The sequence below is a fragment of the Anguilla anguilla genome, chromosome 7 (genome assembly GCF_013347855.1).
Source record: "Anguilla anguilla isolate fAngAng1 chromosome 7, fAngAng1.pri, whole genome shotgun sequence".
NCBI lineage: Eukaryota > Metazoa > Chordata > Actinopteri > Anguilliformes > Anguillidae > Anguilla > Anguilla anguilla.
The window spans coordinates 27,073,895-27,099,667 of record NC_049207.1 but is presented as its reverse complement, the minus strand read 5'-3'; the positions used below and the strand labels follow the sequence as shown (position 1 = coordinate 27,099,667).

General features: G+C 46.1%; 1 protein-coding gene across 1 annotated transcript in view; it reads left to right on the top strand.

Moving 5' to 3' along the window:
- Positions 1 to 25,773, top strand: part of LOC118231953 (protocadherin Fat 4) — a 109,898-nt gene that overhangs the window by 69,702 nt on the left and 14,423 nt on the right. Inside the window, exons 7-10 of the mRNA XM_035426376.1 lie at positions 1,712 to 1,886; positions 16,635 to 16,815; positions 19,005 to 19,255; positions 21,092 to 25,447. Coding sequence (XP_035282267.1) covers positions 1,712 to 1,886; positions 16,635 to 16,815; positions 19,005 to 19,255; positions 21,092 to 25,447 — 4,963 coding nt within the window. The remainder of the gene's footprint in view (positions 1 to 1,711; positions 1,887 to 16,634; positions 16,816 to 19,004; positions 19,256 to 21,091; positions 25,448 to 25,773) is intronic.

Sequence of the window (25,773 nt, the reverse complement as noted above, 5' to 3'; positions counted from 1 at the left end):
AGCATTAGAATGTTCAGTTTAGAAGATACTAATCACCTATTTGTGATCTCACACCTTAAAGGGGAAAAAGATAATCATTTATCATTCTGGTCTTCACTTTGAGAGAGAATGAATGTTGTTTCTCAGGAAAATCAATGCTGATTTGTTTGTTGCACAGACATTAAAAAAAAAAAAAATTAATGGTAATATTAATATTTTTAAGACCAGACTGTAAGTGGAAGTATTGATGTATGCAGGAAGACAGCATGCTGCCTTGCCTTGCCATTCTAATGCGATGCTTTAGTGGTGTCAGTTTGGTTTGGGGAAATCACGTTCTTCATTCTGTTCATCCATATTATGACGTTCAGGATAAGTGCCTACAGAATTTACAGTTAACTCAGGCGGTCTTGCTCCACCCTTCTCACAGCCCCCCCCCCCCCCCCCCCCCCCCCCCAGCAGAGAAGTGACTGGCACACTAAGCAAAACTCAGCCTCAGAGCAGAGATACACTCAAACAGAACTTTTCAACAGCACACATGACTCCATAATGGCTTCAAATGTGACCTCTGTTATTCCAACAGTACCAAACAAGGACTCAATAAAGGTGACATTTTTATTTGCAAGACTGAAGGAGAGGGAGGCAACAGCAACAACTCAAATACAGGGTGTGGTATAGAGAGAAAAAAGTGTTAAAACAAAACAAAAGAAAAAACTTTGGCTTCAGTGTTCAGATTAATGAATGTCCCACTGGTGCTGAAATGTCATTTTTCACTGAATTAATTTTATTATTTTTATTTTTTTTGGGGGGCTTTAAATAAGACATAAATAAGACTACCCAGTGACATAAAAAGATAAAAGGACATTTTTTAGAAAGAAAGCTACTGAAAATTAATATTCCAGACTTATGCAGAGTGACTTATGAAGTTAAAATTTTTAAAGCTGTGACAAATGGCAAAACAAATGAACCTTCCTCAGTCCATTCATAATGAAAATAGGCATCAGCTGCTGGTGTTGGAAATGGTCCAGGGAGTGCTGCACCCTGACACAGCATCCCTCTCACGCGTGCACACGCACATGCACGCACACACGTACACACACGCACATGCGCACTCACACGCAGACACACATGCACACACATACATGCACACACAGACACACACACATACACACACACACGTACATGCACTTACATGCACGCACACACACATGCACGCACACATATGCACACATGTGCGCACGCGCGTGCACACACACACACACTCACGCACAGAGAAAATTAGTCAATGTTATTTCAGCTCAATTTTAATTTAGGCCAATAGAAAGCGAGTTTATTTAACACTGTGTGTTAATTTTACTGGGCATGTATAGTTCTGGTGACATTTGTAGCGCGTCTGAGGGCTGATGCTCATTTGTCTGGTCCTTTATGCTCCCTGATCCCGTACCTGTGCTGCAGCTGGTGCTCTGTGCTCCCTGATCCTGTACCTGTGCTGCAGCTGGTGCTCTGTGCTCTCTGATCCCGTACCTGTGCTGCAGCTGGTGCTCTGTGCTCCCTGATCCTGTACCTGTGCTGCAGCTGGTGCTCTGTGCTCTCTGATCCCATACCTGTGCTGCAGGTGGTGCTCTGTGCTCCCTGATCCTGTACCTGTGCTGCAGGTGGTGCTCTGTGCTCTCTGATCCCGTACCTGTGCTGCAGCTGGTGCTCTGTGCTCCCTGATCCCATACCTGTGCTGCAGGTGGTGGCCAGGGACGATGACCAGGGCTCGAACGGTCAGCTGACCTACGTCCTGAGCGGGGGAAACGAGGACGGGGCGTTCAGCCTGTCGGCCGACGGCCAGCTGAGCGTCACACAGAGCCTGGACCGCGAGGCCCAGGACTCCTACACCCTGGTCATCATCGCCTCCGACTCGGGTGAGAAAACAAGCGGCTTTTAACACGGGAGCCCTTTACACTGTACACACATTTTAAAGGAAATTTCACTGTTCTGAAGAACATTTAAAAGCTGGCTGTTCAGGGCTTTGTGTAAGTTCATGACACCCGTGATGAATGCATGTAACTTCTTTTCACAATTATGTCAGACATCTAAAAGATATTTACTGGTGAACGAATTCCATTAATTATGGCTTGTGTCTGGAAAGGATCACTTACTCATAGTCACAGTTAAGTATGTGGAGGGAGCAGTTCATGCATGTCCATAAAACTAAATTATGATTTTGGAGGACATGTTAAAGAATGTAGTCTACTATACCATTCCTCTCTGCTGCTGCTGTTGCTATTCCAGTCTATTGAAACAGCCAACAGTCAACACTCCAAGTTACTTCCAGCAATGCAGCAAGAGTTCTGTGATGACATCACAGTGCCCTGGCAATGATTGGCCACATGTAACAAAGAGAAGAGGGCGGGGCCATACATTTGCCAGGGCTGCAATGGATAATGCATCTTGTTCACTGCGTGCAGTATCTTGGAGTAGGTTTTAAGGTTTAAAACTTTAACTCCAAGATATTATTTTGTTTAGAAATCCAAAACCCTGTTTTTCAAGTGAGTTTTAAAACAAGAAACAGCTGTTTGTAAATGCGTTGCTGTATTTGCTGTTAGGAGCACGGACATGTTAAGTATGTTTATTTCGTTGTTTTCTGTAGTGAACTAGTCAAAGGGCAGGTGTCTGTTTCATTTTGTGACGCTTTATTCATGTCCGTTTTTCTCTGGAGAATAAAAGGGAAAATGTATATCTCTCCATACCCATTCACCCTTTAGTTTAGATAATAATCTATGCCAATTTGATTCTTCCTGAATGTCACCATTTAGAATCAGGTTGCATCGTGTAAACGAGGTGTTCCACTGGCATGGCAGCCAGTCCAGGCTGGGAAATGTCCTTATTTAAAAAATAATTTAAAATCTAATCAAGGCCTTGTGTTCTCCTTAGACGGGTTAGAGAACGTTCCCACGAAACAAGAGAGGGAGAACGGCGAGGAGAGGCATTTATGAAAATCTGAAAAATGAAAAATACCACAAATATCAAAAACAGTGATCAGTACAGAGTATAAATTACCCTCTAATTCTTTCCTGGTGGATTTGTTTTTTACAGACAGCAGGGAAATGATTATCCCATTCAGCACCTGGCAAGGTAAACTGCAGGCACTGGCCGCTACCCCGCTCTCCCTTTCCGTGAGAGTTTTTAATCAGAGATATCCTACACCAGTCTGCTCGCGGTCCAGAAAAAGATGAAAACGAACCGAAAAGAACAGACCGACCGTGCTTTTGACCCACATTTCACGAAAGTCACGGGCTATGCGCTTACATTAACGTTTTGTTCTTGTTCCATCGCTGTTCTGGAACTGCGCGTTTCGACTCAAACGTTTCATAAAACGGTTTGGCATGCCCGGTAATGCCGCGACAGGCAAAGCAGAAAGCAATACTTGTGCGCCTCACAGACATGGCGTTATCGCTAATTTGCCGGTCGTTTTTGATGAAATTCGCTTGGTTTGGCGGACGGCGGGGGTCGTCGCCGCTTTCGAAACGCTCGCAGACTTTGAGCGAAGTAGACAGTCGTTATTAGCGGGAATTCCAGCTCTCTCGGCCGAGTGAAAACTGCGGTGAGATGGGTGGAAACAGAGGAGCTCTCGGGGTCCTGCTTCTCGTAAGAGGCTCCTGGCTGAGCGGAGCCGGACTTGGCGCGCTCCCGTCGTTATTCGGAGAACTGCGTCTCCCGGACCAGCTCGCGGCGCGAACGCGACTTGTGTAAAGGTATTTTACGAGGGGGCACGTTCGAGGGAACGTTTATTTTTTTCTTAAATGCGACCCTGGTAATGAAAAGCCGTTGGCAGCGTTTCTGAAGGGAAGGCGCGTCGTAGCGAGAGATAACGACACTGCAACGACTCGAGCGTCATTAGCGTTAGCATCTGGAACGGCTTTGGGCAAGTTTAGTGTGTTGCTGCAAAACTGAGGGTGTGTCATGCTATGTCCCCCGCGTGGCGGTTTGCGACGTTCCAAGGATGCAGTGATTATTCTCCGTGCTAGCATTTAATTCACAGTGCATTACACACAACTTCTAAGACTAGATGTTTTTAACTAATGATAGCATTTGCCAAGAAGTGATGTAACCATTCTCAGAAAAACGATGACATCACTTCCTTTTGCATGCTAGCCATTATATTGGCAACCATAGTTAACATCCCAAAATGTCCATTTCATTCACAGAAACACTTTAGATGTCTGTAAAACTTTCAGGCTGTTCTGTAAATCCTTGATAATTTTCAGTGTTACTATTGATGTTAATATAACGCATTACCAAAACAAACCGTAGAAGCATTCTGTACAAAATAATTTTTGTCTGAATATCGTTGAAAATGGAGGCTTTGTTTATGAAATCAGTATGAAATTATAGCTAATCTGCGGGAATGTTAGCGGTGTCTAAGGTGTTTAAAGTAATGGTCTGATCCAGGTCTGGTCCAGAGTGCACATTGCTGACGCATTAAATGTAAGCCTGTGGTCGCAATCAGACTGTCTGTCACATGATGCTGGGCAGTGCAAGGGGGTGTAGGAGGACAGCCGCCTCTTTGTGCTCTGATGGGGCTAAAGCAGAATCACCTGCCAGCTCATTTAGGCTGGGATGCGAGTAAGCACACATATGCACACACATACACACACACACGCACGCACACACACGCATATGCACATGCCCATACACACACGTGCACACACACACATTCACACATGCACATGCACATGTACCCATGCTTATACAGTCACACTCACACACACAGATTTGCCTATGAATGCACATACATATCCACACACATATTCGCACACACACACACACACACACATTCACACATGCACATACTGTACACATACACATACACTCACAGTACAGTAGTAGTGTAGTGCACTCTGAGCTTCTCAGTTCATTGAGGTGTATTTTCTTGCTTTAGATCACAAACTGCTGAATGCTTCAGTAACTGCCATTGTAAGGCCAGCATAAATAATATGGAAATATGGAATAACCCAACAAATTGAACTATTCATTTGAGTGAGCAGAAATTCTAACAACTGTGGAAATGTACTCTAACTCCAAGAATGGTACATGTACAAAATATTCTTTAGCCTTAAAAGTACTTTTAACTTACCATTTAAGAGCCTATAAGAAACATACACTACTGCAACTGCAGTATGAAAACACACTCTAGAAGGTGAACTATCCCGTTAAAGAGTCAAATTAAGCATCTGAAGTGACTCTTAATCATGTTTGGCATCATGAAACCAGTCTTGTTGCCATTCTTTGTGCTTTTGAGTGCATCTACATCCCAGCTGCGATGTGTACCCCCTTGGCACGGTTAAACATTTGCAACACTCTGCTAGCTGAGCATCTGCTGGAGTGCATTATCACTTTATTATTTTTATACAGTACAGAAATACTATCGTTTATTAAAAACCTCTCACGGGTAGCTCCTGAAGAAACTATTGGCTATCCCCCGTGGCCAAGAGTGTTTTATTTGTTGGTTGCATGGACACAGAGCTGTACCCTGTGGCTGCTAACAGTCGCGGCACTGAGCGCTCAGAACCGGCTGCTCTAGTCGTCCCAAAGCGAAACGGAACAGAGGTTCTTCCACGACTCATTTTCAATTTGCAGTATGTTTCATTAGCAGATTGGTTGACACTGACAGTCTGACTGAAAGCACAAACTCTTCGATTGGGTTCAGAGATTTTTCTCGAGGAGTTTCACAGCCAGCCGTTTGAAAGATGCCAAGTGTTACGATCTGAAATTTCGAAAGCGGGACACCCGCTCCCTTCCCGCCTGAACTCTTGCATCCCGTTCCAGCTGGCCGCAGACGATAATTCAGCACACACAGTCGTTTGGGCCGGACGCACACTTTGGGAATTATAGGCATCCACCTTTCTGCCGACGTCTCGCTGTCGGTTATTGACCTGGTGTGCTCTCAAAACACCTGCGAGGGGCGGGGGAAAGGAAGTTACACAACGTTTCGGTTGTCCTCTTTCCAAAGGCGAATGTTCCTCCTGGTCCCCCATGCAGATGGCATGGCATACGTGGCTAAACGTGGCCGAAATGACCTCGGTGAAATGCACCGCCGGTCCTACCGCCTGGCTCCGTCCTGTTTGTGCGTGTGTGTTGGGGGGGATCCCCTAAATGAAGTAACCACGCAGCTCACATCTCTATTTATCGCCGATGTCACAATCACAGAGAATCTCCAGTTGGCTGTTGTCTAAGCCATCATCTGCGTTTTTTTCCCCTTTCATTTCGACTGATTGCATTTTCAGCTACGCGCAACATCTGCAGGTCATTTGTCTTTATGCGTGTGTGTGTGTGTGTGAGTGTGTGTGTGTGTGTGTGTGTGTGTGTGTGTGTGTGTGTGCATGTGTGTGCGTGTGTGTGTGTGTGTGTTTTTACAGTGGAGGGCTGGTCCATTCTCTTTTCAACCTGTTCTTCGCCTTTTGTGATGTAGTCTTTGATGATGTGAAGCTGAAATAATGCACTCAAGCTTGCCATAAAGCCACAGATGTGGCTCGCTGTCTCAAGGAAACAATGCAACTGTTTCACGTGCTTTCAGAATTCTTCAGCAATGTAACATTGTGATGGAATGTTGCCCCGTCTGTCCTCCTCTGTGAACAGGGCAATGGAAAATGTTATGAATGAATCATGATGACTCCTGAATTTTGACTGGGATTTGATTAATCTGGATGCGGCTGCCTGTGGGGCAATTAAAGTCATGACACTAAATCTGTGCAGAGGCAAAGGTCTACATTTCTGTATTCCATTACGGATACAATAATTGGTAATTGGCTTTTGTTGGGTCAGCACAAGTCCTTTGGTTAAGAAGTTTAATATAGCTGTTTGTCCAAATGTGAACATGCATTTATTATTTTGTACTGTTTAATGCTTGGAGGTTTTTTTTGCTATGTTAAAACTTCAATTACACACAGCTCGGAGAATTTCTCTGTGCTCAAATGGTGTTGCTTTTCATTTGCAGTGAGGTTCCTCAGCAATGCAAGGAAAGAGCAGGAGGCTACCAAAGTAAATCCCTGTGTTGGTCTTGTGAGAAAACCAGTGGAAGACTTCAGGGACACCATGTTTGGTCATCCTTATGAAAGGAGAGGAGGAAAATCCTCTCTCCGCAGCCTATAGTGGTAGTTTTGTGTCCTAAAGAAGAGGGGAAAAAAAACATTCTTTCACGTCTTTGTGTGGGCCACAATGTTTGTACTTCTACTTTTCAGAGCTAAATGACTGCTTAGCAGATAAAGAATTTTAATGACCGCCCCATTTAAAGTCTGGATCCTTTGTGCGGCACAATGACGCTCATGAATCAAGGCCAGTAAACCTTCAGATTTCTTAAACGCTTCCAGTTTGGTCGTTCTTACTTCTGATGCTCGCAAGAGGATCTTTAAATATTTAACACGAATACATTAGAGTTGGAAAAATGTGTGGGGATTGATTGTTTCTCACCTTTCTGAACTCCTTTTGCTGGCGCATAATACCGTTTAACACCTTGAAATCATTTCATTGTTAAGGCAGGCTGATGGAATTTTGATAAATAGTGGTAAAAATACTATGGTGAAGACTTGCCAAATCGCCCTTCAAATTTGCCAGAATAAACTCCCTAATAGCGTTGTTTTGTGTACTTCTCGGCCAGTTTGGTCTAGCAACAACAAAAATCTGGCCAAATAAAATATCAGGTTTCTCAAATGAACTTTAATAGACCTGTAAAATTATATATAAACATCTAGAATTCGCACGGTTGCATTGTGCTCTTGTTTTTTCTTCTTCTTCCTTATTTATTTCAGAGTTTTCCCCTGTTTTTCTTTAAGTTTAACCATTGCTTGAAAACAATATTAGTATACATAGTTTTCATCTAGTAAGGTTATTAAGAGGCAGTGTGGCATGATGATTAGTGTTGCCTGGAGACTTAAATGTCTGGCCGGTCACTTGCTCTGAGCATGGCTCCAGACTCGTTTTTTCCCACCTGGTAACATTCACCAAGACCATCAGCTAGAAAGAGTTGAGTGCTACCAAAACTGTATGCATTGCCTCCCTTTCTCTGGTTTCTGGAGAAAACAGACATGTAAATCATGAGAATTGTGCTATTTGGGCAAGGATAGGGCCAGATAACTTTGGAATGGAACCTTATGGAATTGGCTTACTGTAAGCACGGCTCATTTATGTGATTTTAAATGACACAATGGAAAAAGTAGTTTTATATATGTCCAAAGCCCCGTGCATTAAAGCTATCGAGCAGTCAAATAAAATTTATAATAGAAAGCTGAATCGCTCAATAAAATGTCAGCGTGAGCTTGTGCACAACCCAAAACAGTGAAAAAAGAGGACATCATCCCACGTTTTATTTAAGTGAAAGGGAGTTACCCATCTGCCCCGGCGATAACTGTCAAGAAGCGTCTCTAAGCATGTGGAACGAACACGCAAAAACATTCAGACCGAGCGGTCCATAAATAAGAGTGGGGGGAACCATTTCCAGCATGGTTTATGAGATGCAGAATCAGAGTTTGTTTTAGCTTGAGAGAGAGAGCGGGATGCTTTAACTACGACTCCACTTTTAACTGCGGGTCTGAAATGTCCTCTTTGGCTGCTTTCGGCTCGTTTGTTGTAAGGAGGAAGAAAGAAAACAAAAAAGAAGACGGAAAAAAAACCTTGTTTACCTCATTACGTTGGGCAAATCCAGAGCTTGGGTAACACACATACGGCTCTCAGCTTCGCGGCCTATTCAGCCATGTCTGAGTGCAGAACATTAAAAGAAGCTTTGTTGCAAAGCAACGGGCTCTCCGGAGTAGAAAAATGTTCACTCCAGCAAAATCGTGGGCTGTTTTTTTTCTTCTTCTTCTTCTTCTCCAGCGAGTGATGGCGGGTTTTATTGACAGTGGCCCAGAGGGGCACAGTCAACCAGGAGTCTATAAAGCATAATTAACCATTTAGCCTTAAGCTCGGGGGTACAGATGGCTGTCTCATGAATGAACATGTTCATCCATCTTCCAGGGCTAACGTGTTGACCCTAACCAATAAGGGAATCGCTGGAGGGAAAGACTGGTTTTTACATGACAGGGACTGGTGTGTGGAGTAATGCACCTGTCAGTAAAATCTAATTTTGGACAGGAGAGTAATGACATGGTTTCATTTTTATTTTTTTCTTTACTAATGCCACAAGAGATGCTGTTCTCTAAAAACCCAAAACCCAGTATTACAAATGATTATTTTTACGAATGGCGAAATATCAACCCATCTGCGGGAACAACATTTCAGCTAACCAAATCATCCCCGGGTCAGGGAGAAACACGAGTTTTTGAAGTTATTTTATGGATCCATTTATTCCATAGAAAAGACCCTTTGAAATTTACATCCCTTCTTCCTCAGGGGAGCTGGTACAGTAACATAATAGTGGGTGTAATTCTTTTCTTGACAAATAGTACCATGTATTTCTCACTAGATCCAGCACCAGTCAAATCATTTTTATGTGCACGTAGTTTGTGTGCTTTGCCACGCGCGGATATTAGGCCTTACGGGAGCACTTTATCCTAAACCAAAACCTTTTTCGATGAGTGCTGAGTGTTTATGGACTGTTTCTGCCGATATTTTAATTATACACCCCCCCCCCCCACTCCACCCCCACAGGTCCAGGAGCTTGCCCCTGTCACTCTACCCCAAGCTAATGTGATCTGTCCCTCAGTAATGTACACTAATAAGGTGCTTAGACTCTGCCATCTGTTTACGCGAGACGGCGGTTTGCAGCGAGGGCTTTAGGAGGGCTTAGAAAGGGAGCCGTCTGCGTGCGTTTAAGGTGAGGCCGGGGGAACAGATGGACGCGGTCGGCACCGCGCGATGCAGACGGCGCGTTTTGGCGCAATGCAGCAGGGGTAGGACCCCGAGAAGGGGTTGATAAGCCAATGCGGATTGATGAGAGTGAGGTCATCAAACAAGATTTTATGCTAAAGGTTTGGTGAGAGATGTCTGAACTGAGATGACCTGACCTGGGGGAAAAAAAAAAAAAAAACATGAGGTGGAAACAGATTAGCTTAAAAAAAGAAAAAAAAAGCATCAACTCTGATTTAAGTCAAGTTTTGACAGGACGCTCAAAGCTGATTGGCCCTGGAAATGCTGGGGGTTTTTTTTTTTTTTTTTTTTTTTTTTGTTTTTTTTTTTAAGCGCGCAGAAGGGAACGGTGGAAGAGCCGTGTCTGTTGACTCCGACCCCGCCACGGCTGTCAGTGACTCTTATCCAAATGGCATCGGTCCGGCCGTTCTGCGCTGGGGATCTGGCAGGCTGCGCGGCCTCATCAGGACAGGGCTCCGGGCCTGCCGTGTGTCAGCAGCCGCGCCCAAATGGCTCGTTTCTATCTTTTTTTATTTGGGGGAGGGGGGTAGTGAGCGCAGATCTTGGACGAGGAATACGGTCTCATGAAAAATGCTTCTTCCCCCCTCCCCTCCTCCCCCTTTTCTTCTGCACTTATTGGAACAGCACATTTCTTGGACTTAACTTTTATTTCTTTTGCTGACTGCGGGTGACAAATTTTGATTGTATCCACTGTGTACACACAGTGCATTAAAGACTGCTTACATTTCCTGGAAATGCAGTTTATAATCAAAGTGGGCGGAAAAAAAGCCCTGTGGGAATGTATACAGTTTATCTCTTTCAGGAGTAGGGTTACGTTACGTTGCATATTTCCGTCTCGAGTAAACTGGGAGAACACTTAACCTAAAAACACTGGCTAGGGCCAGACCAGACCAGTGGGCCTCATTAGTCCAGACTGACTGTGATGAAAGAATTGTGGGATACAGCATTGTGCCGAGTGTGTGCAGGTGTGAATTAATACTGTGTGTGTGTGTGTGTGTGTGTGTGTGTACACTTCTGTGTATGTGCTCTATGTGTGTACGGTGTGTATGTGAATAAACTGTGTGTGTGTGTATGTGTGTGTGTGTGTGTGTGTACACTACTGTGTATGTGCTCTATGTGTGTACGGTGTGCATGTGAATAAACTGTGTGTGTGTGTGTGTGTGTGTGTGTGTGTGTACACTACTGTATATGTTTTCTATGTGTGTATTGTTTGTATGTGAATAAACTGTGTGTGTACACTACTGTATTTGCGCTCTATGTGTGTGTACTGTGTATGTGAATGAAGTGTGTGTGTGTACTACTGTATGTGCTCTATGTGTGTGTACTGTGTGAATGGGAATAAACTCTATGTGTGTGTGTGTCTGTGTCTGTGTATACACTACTGTATGTGTGCTCTATGTGTGTGTACTACATGTATGTGAATAAACTGTGTGTGTGTACACTTCTGTATGTGTGCTCTATGTGTGTGTACTGTGTGTATGTGAATAAACTGTGTGTGTGTGTTTGTGTGTACTACATTATGTGTGATTGCTCTGTATTGTGTGTGTATGCGAATAAACTATGTGTAGGTGTGTGTGCACATGTACTACTTTTCAATTAAATTCAATTCAGAGATCACATACATAGTTATACTAGTACAAAAGTGCAGTAAAATGCTTAGTGGCAAACTCCAAAGACTAAGACATAATGAAAGAAAGAAGGAAAAGAGACTAAACTGGTTAAGATGCAACCACCAAGAAATCAGGAGGTACCACAACACATAAGAAATTAAAAAGTCAGTTATATTCATGTGCAATGTAAATACCTGTGTGCAAGTAGACCGCTAGAATGTTATCTACCAAAAGTAATGTTGAGGTGCATATGTACAAATGTGCAAAGATAACAACAACCACAACAACAACAACAACAACAATAATAATTATATAATAATAATAATAATAATAACAATAATAATAATAATAATAATAACAATAATAATAATAATAATAATACATATGCAATAGAAATGTAAAGATATGCAAGCATATATGTGCAACAGAAGTCCAATACAATAAATAGGTATTAGAATTCAAGCCTGTCTTTATGATCCTGATGGCCTGAGACAGGAGCTCTGTCTGAGCCTCTCAGTACTGGTCAGGTGAGAGTGTTTACCTGGCCGCAGTAGTGTAAACAGTCTGTCATTAGTATGGTTGGTGTCCCTAATAATCCTATTAGCCCTGGTCCTGCACCGCCTGGTGTAGATGTGCTGCATGTGTGATTGCTCTGTGTGTGTGTGTGTGTACTGTGTGTATGTGAATAAACTGTGTGTGCGTTTGTGTTTTCCCAGGTGTGTGTACTACTGTACTGTATGTGTGATTGTCCTATGTGTGTGTATATGAAAAAAACTGTGTGTGTACTACTGCATGAGTGATTGTTCTATGTGTGTGTACTGTGTGCATATGTGAATGAACTGTCAGGACCAGAATTATGCCAACTACTGAAATGGCTACTGTTGAAAGCATTGAATATTACTCACTGCCTGTGTATACAACCTATACCTTTTTTTTTATTTATTTATCTGTATCTAGGGTGGCAATAATTGTGTACCTGTCCATATGTCTTAGGTGGGGAGAGTGGGCATAATCCCTTTTCCTACATTTTGAACACTTTGCACACAAAAGTAGGATGATAGGTAGGGTTTGTTATTTTTCTGTGCGTGCTCAGAGAGCGGCCCGGTGGCGGTGCAAGCCCCGCCCACCACACACTCACTCGGTGGCAGAATAGCAGGGAAGCCACAGCACCAGATGTGCGCTGCCACCCGCGTTCGTCATGTGGATGGAATGTGGAATAGAGCCTGTCCGAAAGGCGCTCTGCGGGACGGTGTTACTCTCAGGCCCGCCCCGCCCCGCCCCGCCCTATGCTGCTAAGCCCCGCCCTGCCCCGCCTCGTCCCGCCCCGCCCCACCCCACCCCACCCCACCCCATTCTGTTCCCTTGTAAGCTCCCCGGACTCCCAAAGTCACTGGGAAGAGAGAAGCAAATGTTGAAAAAAGGGGGGAAACACTAAAGAGTTGGAAAAAGGGTTTTGCGGTTTCATGCTAACTTGTAAATAGCATGAAAATAAACACACACACACACACACATGGGGAAATGCTGTTTCAGCAGAAATGACGGAATTCTGAGAAAGCGTCCTTGGCGACGGGTGTGAGATTTTCTCGCCGCAGCACCACGGCACCCGCACGGGGGCCGCAGAACTGGCCGCGCGGATTTCCGCCATGTGCGTTTCCACGGCAATGTGATATCAAGCGTGTCACGCGGGGAGGAGGGCAGCTTTTCTCCCCGTATGATTTATGGTCATGGGCACGTATCTCCAGTCCCCTCGTCTCCTCACTCAGGCTTTCTGGAACTGTATAGCCCCGCCCCTCGCCATACTAGCCCCACCCCCCAGGTCCCATGCTGCCATACACTCCAAACCAAGAAAAACAAAACCCTCTTCCACCCAAGTGCAGTGATGCTAAAGCGCTGTAGCTCTCCCTGATGGCGAACTCCACACATCTGCCGCGCGTAACTGTGTCTCGGTCAGGAAAACCAGGAATGCCAGCTGCTACACACCTCACAGTTCTGATTCTGAGGGTTTCACATAATGCCAGCCTACTGGAGAACAGACATGGCTGCTACATTTTTATACACAACAAAAAATAAATAACAAAAAAGGAACAAAGTCAGAAAACCGTTCCAAGCATCTGCCAGTGACAGGCCTGCTGAATGCTACGATCTGGGTCTGAGAGCAGTTTAAAACTTCTCTAACTCCCGGGATTTTAAAAATGGCTGTTCTCCTCTCCCTTGTTGTCTGGTATGAATTAACCCCTATAGGTTAGAGGCTGTTCGCAGTGGTAGGACAGTGGTGAAGCGGAGAGGCAGGAGGTATGTGAAAAATGCCCCAGTTCAGACCCCACTTGGAGGATGTATGTGGGGGGGTGGGTGGTGTTGTCCAGTTCAGTGTGGGACCAGGAAGAAGGAGAGTGGGTTTCCACAAACCGTAGGCTGATGTACAGTAGCAGTAGTAAGTAGTAGTAGTAGGCAGGGGGGGAGGGGTAGGGTTGGGTTAGGGTTGGGGGGGAGGGCTTAGGGGGGCTGACACAGAGCCAGTCCCTGGTGGGGCTCGGTCAGTTAAGCCCCATCATGCCCGGCATTAACAGTGTGGCACAGTGCAGTGTGCCGGATAAACGGGCTGTGATTCTATACATAAATCATACAACACACAGACACGGACTCTCACCCTCTCTCTCTCTCTCTCTCTCTCTCTCTCACTCTTTCTCCCTCTCCCCCTTCCACACATAACCCCCCCTCCCCCCCACAAACACACCACACACGCACACACACACACGCCTTCATAAGAAAGAGCAAAATGTCTGGAACGAAGTCAAAGTACCGTGCCCTGAACCAGAGGGTTTCCGTTCCAACTGCACAATGGAATGGAAACTACGTTTCCCCCTGGCAGTGATAACAGGGCCTGGCCCTTCAGCGTAGGAATGCGCGTTTGCTTTCAGTTTATAATCGCACTTCCTGTTTTTTTTTTTTTCTTTTTTTTTACCTGGTTCAATGACGAATATTTTCTGCAAATGAAGCTATCTTTCGAAAGCCGATCAAACGAACGCCGTCCGTGCTTGGCCTCGTACCTGACACTGCGAGACTAAACATGGAGGTTCTGACACCACGCTCCCCGTGCGTTGTCCGACTCCTCTGTGGCAAATGCAAGGTGACCGCCAGTTTCAGCGGATCTGCTACTCTAACCCTGGAGTCCTGGAGAGCCCCAGGGTCTGCTGGGGTCCCCAACCCTATTATGTACTGATGTACATCTATGTGTCTGTGCACACACATGCTCATATGCACGCACACACACACACACACACAGTATGCCTGTATCAGTGCACCTCCATCATTATAACTGTATGTGTATATACTTACCTGCGGGACAGGACTTTTGTATCCATATACCTGTGTGTGTGTGTGTGTGTGTGTGTGTGTGTGCGCATTTATGTAGAGAAAGGCACACACAATACATTCAAACTTACAGTATGGGAGTTTCTCTTGCTGAGAACCCTGTTCATGGAAGCGCATGAATTGTGTATAAATCTCGAAGGAAACCACTCTGTGGAACGACTCTCTGGAGGGCAGTCGGGTATTTAGCATGGTGAACGCTAGCGCTCAGAACAGTGCATTACTTTGTACAGGTCAAGGATTTCATTTGGTACCAACTGTGCAGAACTGCTCAGCACAGGAGTGTTCTGCTTTCTGAATCGTGCACTATTCAACTCCCGACTCACCATACGAAAAAACTCCAAGGCTTGCGGTTTTCTGGAAGCGGCGTTTTGAACTTCAGGCTAGGTCTTTTTGGTGCGCTTGTGTTTGTGCGTTGTGTGCGCGTCTGCACAGAGCTTTCTTTTTCAGAAGCGTATGTTTACACGCTGACTTGTAATCACCGTTAGCCGTACATATTTTCAGATCTGGCCTTGTATATATTCGGTAAATCAGTGTTATAAATGTTTGTGCGACTGTTCTCAATTCACCCAGCTTGTACCGCAAGTGTCTCTGACAGGGGCCAAAGATTTATACCCTTCGTTCTTCGGTTTGGAGTTCCTTCCACGTTTTTTTTAGATCACAGTCTTAAACGAACAAAATCTCCATGTCTCATTTGCTGTATGTGAATTCCTTCCCAAAATGTTAATCCTTCTCTAACCCAAATACACAAATAAACAAGAGAGTAGGCCTAGGTACATGCAGAGTGAAAAGGCACCTGCCATTGATTACTCTCTGCTATGAGCTAAACAACAAATGTGTCCCCCCAGCGAATCTTGCATTTCTTTATGCAAGGACGTTTCCAGTTGTGAAGGGGCTGCAAAATCTCTCATGCAATATTTTTTGTTTTTTATACTTTTTTAAAAGTTAGTGCAACACAGCACACAGCTTTATGAAATTTTGCTATCATAGTATAATCTAATGTGAGCAGCAAATTCGTTTTAATCACGTTCTGGGGTAACGTAACAGAGCAGATGTTTAGATTTTTCGGTATAATACATAGCCATTATTTTTCATCTGTTATTGATTTAAAGCTATCCCTCTGCAAAACCCCTTTCCCCCCTCATGTCACTGGAGGTGGAAAAATGGTTTGATTTTCACTCAGAATGGCTTTTCTGTGCTCTCGAATTCCGGAGGGTAACTTGAAGAGTGCTGTTTCCCTTTATAGAGATACCCACGCAACAAGATTAAATACACAGTGCGCGCTCGGAAACACCCCCTCAAGGATTTGATATGTGAGCTGCGTTTCAGCAGCGCATAACTCTTAGCAATATTGAGGATTACAAAGCTCTTTAAGAATCGCACGACTGGCTATGTTACTACGTCTGAATATCACAGTCAAATATTAATAAGGTGTTATTTTCTCACTGAAAGAAAGCTGGTAGTATGATTCTCTCTCTCTCTCTCTCTCTCTCTCTCTCTCTCTCTCTCTCCATCACACTTCCCCCTGCCAGCCTGTCTCTTTCTCTCTCAACTTCATTCAGAATTCAGAAAGCTACATTGGAATGAAAAACATTTGTAAATATTGCCAAAGCATAAAGAAATACTGAAATTTCCTTATGGGATCAATGAAGTCATCTGTCTGTCTGTCTATCTATCTATCTATCCATCCATCCATCCTTCCATCCAATGTCAAGAAATTTATCAAAATAAGTGTCAACAGTAACAACGGCAGCAATGAAAACAGCAAAAATAATAACAATTTGTAATAATAATTTGCTCTTCCCCTTCCCCCCCTCCCTCCTGAAGGCTCTCCATCCTTGAGTGGCACGGGGACAGTCACTGTCCAGGTTGATGATGTCAATGACAACATCCCGCTCTTTGCTTCCGGAACATTCCACGCCACGATCCCCGAAGACGCACCCACGGGCACCGACGTGCTACTGGTCAACACCTCTGATGCTGACGCTGGACCCAACGGCATGATCAGGTACCCTACAGGGGAGCGGGCAGGGCAACTGGTGGGTGGGGCAGAGTGGAGTAGGGGGAAAGTGGATAAAGGGATGAAAAGAGGGCAAAACTGCAAAGTGTCCTGTGCAAAACACTCCTGCACCTCACCCCTCAGAGTGGTGTGTGGTTTGAGTTAACAGGGGTGGAACAGGTGCTGGTGGAGTTCATAAAGTGTTGGGGGCGGTGCAGTGGGGACATGTTGTGGGGATGGGAAGGCGATGGGTGTGATCGGTCGTGTACTTCGAGGTAATGGGGGGGTGTAGGTTGGATGGGGGGCGAGGTTGAAAGAGGTGCAGATGATACTCGGCTGGTGGGGGCAGTGGGTGTTCACCGGAAAGCCTGCGCCAGACCCACAGTGCCCTACCCCACTTTCGGCTTTGGCTCTGGTCTCCCCAGATGGGACCTCCTGTGGATAGGGGCGAGAGCAGCAATGGCGGTAATGAGGATGCTAACGAGCTCTGACAGAGGGGGAGCTGCAGTACCTGTCGGGGGTCCCCTGGGACTGCACAGGAGACAGAACTGTTTCACGGTCACTCGTTAGGTTCAGCCGGTCCGCCTCTCCCCCCCCCCCCCCCCCCCCCCCTTCTCTCTCTGCGCCCCATTATGGTGTCTCACGACTATCCCACGGCAAGTAACACTGTGGTAACACCGGAACTTTATGCACAGCTCCGATGAAAACTGCAAAAGTAGGCATGAAGGATGTTTTAAAATGTAAATAATGGACTCTTCTGAATGTTACTGAGTAAATAGTTCACAATACAAAGGCAAACAGACAAAATAACTTTCCATAACAAGCTATGAGTCAGTTAAGCAGATCCAGCTTGTCTTTAGTCTCTGGACAAGAACATTGTACGTGCTGAATGTCAGACATTTTAAAAAACTCACACTGATCATTCGTTCACGCTGAAAAAGTTTCTCCCCAAGCTTTTTGAAAATGGGCGGTCTCTTTTTGCGCCTGAACCTGCTGTAACTTAATGACTTTCTTCATAGGGCTGTGCCTCAGTTTCCAAGAGAACACCTTCAGTCTGAGAGCATGTATGATATGGGCGTGTGCCTATCTGTGTATGTCACACAGGGTTTATTTCTGGGTTCTACAGGGAAGTTCTGGAGAAGGGAATGAAACGCGATACTGTTTGGAAACCAAAAAGTATAGCTTTCTGGTCATAAAGAATTCTGGGATACGTCCAATGCATAACTACAGCGGACGACCGTTTAAATCCGATGGCCTCTGCTTACTGCAAAGAAAAAAAGGGGTGGAAACTGATTTATGTACAGTACATAAATAAACTTAAGATTCGTTAAGGCTGCCCTTCTTTTTCAGTTGTTTGTACATCTTTCTCCAGAAATCTGATGGATGTCTTTATTTTGGGCATCTGAAAGAGGGAAAGAAAGAGGCTCCTGTTGTTTTATTCTGCTGCAAGTGAAGCCGCCACATCCAGAATAAACTTGCAACAGTGCCCTCTACAGGACTTTCCTGGCACTGCCCGGCCAGTAAGAGCCAGAGACTCAGATATTTAGGAAAAAAAGGTTTTTGGAGTCTTGTTATTATTTGCCTTCTGTTCAGTTTGAATTAGAACATAATAATGCATAATGAAGACAGTAACTTCACCCGGTACAGGAAGACTGCTGTGTTTGCAGATTTTTTTTAATTCCTTTCAATCTGCAGCCAGTTTGAGCCTTGGAAACAGTGTGGACTCTTTAGCCAATCAGAAACATCAATTAAATGCCTAAATCAAGTGGTGTTTAAGACCTGAAACGCATGAAAAGATAGCTGACATGGTAGCCCTCCAGGACTTGAGATCTCTGTTCTAGAGAGTACACTGCGCTACATCAAGCTTGAACTTAAAGAAGCGGATTTCGGCCCGCCTATGTGGGCTGAGGAGCGAGTCCACGCATTGATAGCTGCGTAAAACATGCTCTCTGCACCGTGTGCTTTTTGACGTAACCCTGCTGTTGTTGCGCTTGTTTGTTAGGATTGTCAGATGCTCGGTATCTGGAATGTCTGGTTTTTAACCATCCCCGGTCTGCAATCAGTTCTGACAACCCCCCAAAATTCCACCCACCCACCTATACACTATCTTATCTGACCAAACGTCATCTATGTGTGCGTGTGTGTGCATGGTGTCCAGGTTTGACAAATTCTAAATCTGGCAACCCTAATGTCCACAGTTACAGCCTGTCAGGAGGGGATGGAAAGTTCTCCATAAACCCAGCAACAGGTCAGATCATCACCAGCGCCCTGCTGGACCGGGAGACCCGCGGTGCCTACCAGCTGCTGGTGGTGGCGTCGGACGGCGGCCAGCCCCAGGGCATGTCCAGCTCGGCCACGGTGGAGGTGACGGTGGCCGACATCAACGACAACCCGCCTCGCTTCCACCATCACCCCTACGTCACCCACGTCCCTGCCTCCACCTCCGCCGGTGAGTCTGGGGGGCCATATAATCTTGTTGATTACTTTCTCATGCAACAGGATTATATGGCCTCCCATATATTCCTGTTCCTCCTCATCCTCTTCCTCATAGTGCAGTGACTTACAGTTAACACACACAAGAACAGAAATACAGAAACACCCCTCCTCTGCTTTATCATTTATCAACAGGGACAAAAGGCCTGTTTTCTACAGAAACTATAGAGTATAGGCTAACGATAGCAGTAAAATTATGTGTGAAAAAACAGTATGAACAGCATTAAACAGTGTGAAAAGCTGCAAAGATAGCACGGTGTGGCTGCTAGTGAATGAGTTAGTTCACTCTTTTAGTTGCCATTTCCAGTAGAAACAGGTCTTTGCAAGGCTATTACTGCCTGCTAAAAAACACATGTAATTATAACTATATCAATGCAATAACAATGACAAAAGGACTTGATTAGGTAAATACGAGTTATGCTGAAATATACACAGAGCTCAGTAATGATTCACAAAGGCACAATTACAGTGCGCGGTGCCAAAATGTGAATTCTGACAGCAGCTACAGTATAACCTCTGCTAATGACATGTGCCGAAAGAGCTTTGCTGGGAAACAAGGTCTGAGCATTCCCCTCAGCCGTCACTGTGATTCTGCAGCTCTGTGTGGACAGGGCCGCGAGGGACGGAGTATAAGTGACCTGCAGTGGTTAGAGCTCCAACAAAAGCCTTATTGGAATACATGTGATATTTCCATTGCTAATGTACAGTTCTAACAGCAGGGTGTTGTATGGCAGCCCCTTTACAGTTCCTTTCCATAATGGTTAGCATGTAATGCCTGCAGATTCCTGGAGCTAAACTTACATTGAAGCCATTCTGTTCAGACAACTTTAAAAAATAAAAACCCAGGACTTGGAATTGATGGGATTAAACTGAGCTCCATCCAAACATTAGTCTAAGTTGATGAAAATTGGCTAAGAGTACCTCGAAATGTATACACGAGGAGAAAAATTGGCCTAGAATGTGTTTCATTCTGTTCGTTCAAAGTTGAAAGTTGACTTTATCTATACCACAAATTGATTTGCTATTTGAAACACAGAAGAAATTGTAAAGGTTCTTTGGAATAAGATCCAATAAATTTTGTACACAAATTAATATGATTATCTCGAGCGAACTGGCAAAGTAGTATTAAAGGATAATTCAAATTATTTCAATAATAAAGTTTAAGCCTAACTAATACCTTTTGCCCTTTATATTTTCATACAGAGCCCCTTTTGTAAACGTTATTAATACTAATGTGTTATAATTATAAAGCACTTGTCATGAACCCAAAGATGCTGTGCGGAGTAACCAAGAAAATTAAGGCATGGACATACAAATACAACTGGTGACAGGAAGTGACAGAGAATGCATTGTACAGGTGTTGAAATATCATGGTAGAAATTGTATTTGAAAGATATCATGAAGAGATTAATTTTGAGCTGACACTTTATGGTTTGAAAGGGAACTAGGAGGCTTGGAGATACAGAAAAGACTTTGAAGAAAGAAGGAAAAAATATATTTTTGTTTTCAGTAATTGATTTAATAAAGTAGATGGGGTAAAAGGGATTTTCACCAACACTGACAGTGATATCAAACCATAACCTCAGTTGCAAATAGCAACAAAAACACCTATTAAACTATAGCTACTTGCTATAATTTAAATAATTTGTTAGCAACTTTAAACTGTAGTAATAATAATAATAATAATGATAATAATAATAATAATAATAATAATAATAATGTACATTGAAAAGCCACATTTTTTATTGATGTTTCTCTAATTAGGCTGTCTTTCTGTATCCGTGTTGTCCAGGTTCCCTGGTGTTTGCAGTTACTGTGACGGATGAGGATGCAGGTCCCAACGCGCAGCTTCACTACTCCCTGACGGGCCGTAACTCTGAGAAGTTCAAGATCGACCCGGTGCGAGGCTGCATCACGGCCAGCGAGAAGCTGGCGGGAAGCTCGGAGCTAACTTTCAGCGTCCGGGTCAGGGACGGCGGCACCAGCCCCAAGACAGATGCCACAACCGTCACTGTGAGATTTGTGACGGGTGGGGACTTCCCTGTCATCAAGATGGGGCAGACCAGCTTCACCTTCCCAGAGAGCCAGGCCACTAACACGCTGGTCGCTACAGTTGCTGGCTCCTCCACCAGGGGCGGGTCCTTGTCCTACTACGTGGCCAGCGGCAACCTGGATGGCGCCTTCCATGTGGACCAGCAGACAGGGGATTTGTCCATAAAGAAGGCCCTGGATTTCGAAAACATACAAAAGTATGTGCTGTGGATTGAGGCCCGGGACCAGGGGTTTCCGCCGTACTCATCCTACGAGAGGGTAGAGATCACAGTGCTGGACGTCAATGACAACTTCCCCGTCTTTGAGCAGGAGCCGTTTCGGGCAGAAATCTTGGAGAACCTGTCCCCACAGCGGGTGTTGGTGGTGTCAGCTGTGGATCGAGACAGTGGCCCCAACGGGCAGCTGGAGTACACCATTGTTGATGGCAACAAGGAGAACAGCTTCAGCATCAATCGCGCCACTGGCGAGATACGCACCACCCGACCCCTGGACAGAGAGAAGGTGGCTCAGTATGTACTCAAGGTCAAGGCCACAGACCGAGGCTCGTCTCCCAAGAGCACAGTGGTCAGAGTCATCATCAGTGTGCTGGACGTCAATGACAACGCACCCAGATTCTCAAAGATCTTCAGTGCCACGGTGCCCGAGAATGCCCCAGTGGGCTACACAGTCACACGGGTCACCACCTCAGATGAGGACGCCGGTGCCAATGCAATCAGCCGCTACTCCGTTGCAGACACCAGCCTCCCCTTTACCATCAACCCCAACACTGGTGACATTACCATCAGCAGACCCCTCAATCGGGAAGACTCTGACCGCTACATTGTGAGAGTCTCTGCCCGTGACTCAGGCTGGACTGTCAGCACTGACGTGACAGTTTTTGTGACAGACATCAATGATAACGCCCCCCGCTTTAGCCGCCCGTCCTATTATCTTGACTATCCTGAGCTCACTGAGGTGGGATCGGTAGTCACACGTGTCTCAGCCTCTGATCCTGATGAGGGACCCAATGGGCAGGTGTTCTACTTTATAAAGTCCCAGTCTGAATTCTTCCGGATCAACTCCAGCTCCGGCGAGATCCTGGTCAAGCAGCAGCTGAGGTATCAGAACTCCTCCGGGACAGGGAATATCAACATCAATCGCCACAGCTTCATTGTCACAGCCTCAGACAGGGGCACTAAGCCCTTGGTGAGTGAGACCACTGTTATCATCAATGTGGTGGACAGCAATGACAACCCTCCAAGCTTTGAGTCCTCTTCCTACTTCACGCCCGTCACCAAGAGTGTCAAAGTGGGCACCAAGCTCATTAAGGTGGTGGCTAGTGACAAGAAGGACTTTGGCCCGAACTCAGAGGTTGAGTACTTTGTCTCTGGAGGCAACAGCTCTGGAAAGTTCCGGCTAGACAAGCAGAATGGCTGGCTCAGCGTAGCCTCATCCCTGACCTCGGACGTGAACAAACTGTTCCTCATTGAAGTGACAGCAAAGGACAGAGGAAACCCACCTCTTTCTACTAAAGCAGTGGTACGAGTTACCGTTACTGAGGAGAACCACCACACACCAGAGTTCTCCCAGGCCCATGTCACCGCCACTGTGCCTGAGAGCCTCAGCGTTGGTGCCACAATTAGGACACTGTCAGCGAGGGACAAAGACAAGGAGACTAATGGGCTAATTACCTACAAAATTGCCACAGGCAATGAGGCTGGGACCTTTTCTGTGAACCAGAGGACGGGGGCACTGACCCTGGCACAGCCGTTAGATTACGAAGAGAAGCAGACCCATGAGCTGAAAGTGATAGCCACTGACGGTGGCTGGATCGCTAAGACAGGCTACGCCACGGTAACCATTCATGTGACAGACGTCAACGACAACCCGCCCATGTTTGACCCTGAAGAATACTTCCCGACCGTGCAGGAGAACGTGCCCAGCGGCACTAATGTGGTAAAGATGAACGCCACCGACCGGGACTCTGGTACCAATGCTGCCACAGCCTATGTAATCCAATCCTCTGACAGTGATCTTTTTGTCATTGACCCCAACACGGGCATCATCACCACCCAGGGCTTCTTAGATTATGAGGCCAAGCAGGCCTACCATCTGACAGTCAAAGCCTTCAATATCCCTGATGAGGAAAGGTGCAGCTTTGCCAATGTGAACATCCAACTGAAGGGTGCTAATGAATATGTGCCCCGATTTGTCTCCAAGCAGTACTACTTTGAGGTTTCTGAGGCTGCATCAAGAGGAACAGTAGTGGGGGAAGTGTTTGCCAGTGACCGGGACCTGGGTATAGATGGCGAGGTCCACTACCTCATTTTTGGGCAGAGCAGAAAGAAGGGCTTTGGCATCTACAAGAAGACGGGGCAGATATATGTGGCAGGACCCCTTGACCGTGAAAAAGAAGAGAAGATCTCCCTGAAGGTCCTGGCTAAAAATGCTGGGAGCATACGGGGTGGGGACATTGATGAAGTGTTTGTCAACATCACCGTACTGGACGCCAACGACCCGCCTGTCTTCAGTTCCAACCTCTATAATGTGCAAATCAGTGAGGGGCTAGCCCCTGGCAGCTTGGTGACCTTCATCAGTGCCCAGGACTCAGATTCTGTTCCCAGCTGGAGCCGCTTTTCCTACTCTGTTGCCGCAGACAATGAGAGGAATGTCTTCACTGTTAACCCCCAGACAGGACAAGTTTCTGTGGCAGCTGAGCTAGACAGAGAGTCCACACCCTTATATAACTTGACCCTGCTGGCAGTAGACTCTGGCTCCCCTCCAGCTACTGGGAGTGCCATCCTGATCGTGACCTTAGAGGACATCAATGACAATGGCCCTACCCTGGTGACCACCAGTGGGGAGGTGATGGAGAACCAGCGGGCAGGGACTGCTGTCGCCACCCTCTACTCCACTGACCCAGACCTGCCGCCCAACCAGGGTCCATTTACCTACAGCCTCCTTGGCTCTGCATCAGGTCCTGCCTCCAGCTACTTCAGCCTCTCTCCAGCAGGACAGCTGACCACCAGCCGGGAGATTGACCGGGAGCAGATTGCCGATTTCTTTCTTCCTGTAGTGATACGGGACTCAGGTGTCCCCCAGATGTCCTCCACGGGGACCGTTCATGTCAGAGTTAATGACCAAAACGATAACCCATCTGAGCCACGTGCAGTAGAAATCTTTGTTCACTACTTTGGCAACCTGTTTCCTGGTGGGTCTCTGGGTAGCATCAGGCCCCGTGACCCAGATGTTCAGGATGCCTTTCGCTGCTCTCTGGGCCAGTCAGCGCCCAGTCTGTTCAGTGTTGCCACCGGCACCTGTGACCTCTCTGCCCACCCCCGTTTGGCGGAGGGCACCTTTGAATTCAAGGCGCACAGCAACGATGGTGTCCATGGCGCAGTGGAAAACAGTGTACGTGTTGTCTTCACTTCCTTTGCCAACACCACTGTTGATAACAGCATCCTGATCCGCCTTCGCACCCAAGGGGTGTCAGACTTCCTCACCAACCACTACCTGAGCTTCCTGCGTGTGGCTACCTCCCAGTTGGCTGGGCTGGGCACTGCCGTGCAGCTTTATGGTGCCTTTGAGTTGGGAAACTACACCTTTCTCATGGCTGCTGTGAAGAGGCCTCACGGACAGTACGTCAACCCCAGCGGTGTTGCCACCTTCTTCCAGAGCATCAGGGATGTCCTACACCGGCAAAGTGGGGTGTGGATGGAGACTGTGGACCATGACCCCTGCACGCAGAACCCCTGCCTGAATGGGGGTAGCTGCAAGAGGCGTTTGGGCGTGGCACCTGAGATGAAAACAGAGGAGAGTGTGCCTGTCATCCTGGTTTCCAATCGTCCCTTGCCACCCTACGCCTGCAGCTGTATGCCAGGTTATGCTGGTGGGCTGTGCGAGACCGACATCGATGAGTGCCTGCCAGCCCCTTGCCACAATGGTGGGACCTGCCACAACCTAATAGGGGGCTTCTCCTGTACCTGCCCCGAGGGCTTCACCGGGATGGCCTGTGAGCGCGATGTCAACGAGTGCCTTTCCAACCCCTGCAAGAATGGGGCGCTCTGCCAGAACTATCCCGGTGGCTTCAACTGCCTTTGCAAGTCCGGATTCACAGGTAACCCTTTTCTGCCATCCCCACCACTAACAGCAGCATCTCCAGAACAGCCCTGACCCCAGCTGTTAAGCTTTTTAAAATGATAACGTGTTTCTTTTTTTAATCCCTCCTGCTCACAAATGCGTTAGAGTCCAAGTAAAATATTTGCTTCAAGTTGATTACAGAAGTATTTAATAGCCTCGATAGCAGTCGGGGTCTGAATGCCAAAAAGTTTTCTCTTAGGATTAGTGGTTGGGGGGTAAGGGGCTTTAATGGATATCAGCGTGTTGTGTTTGTCTTAATAAAGGGGATGATGCAAAAATCAACCCAGGAAAAAGCTCGAAGGT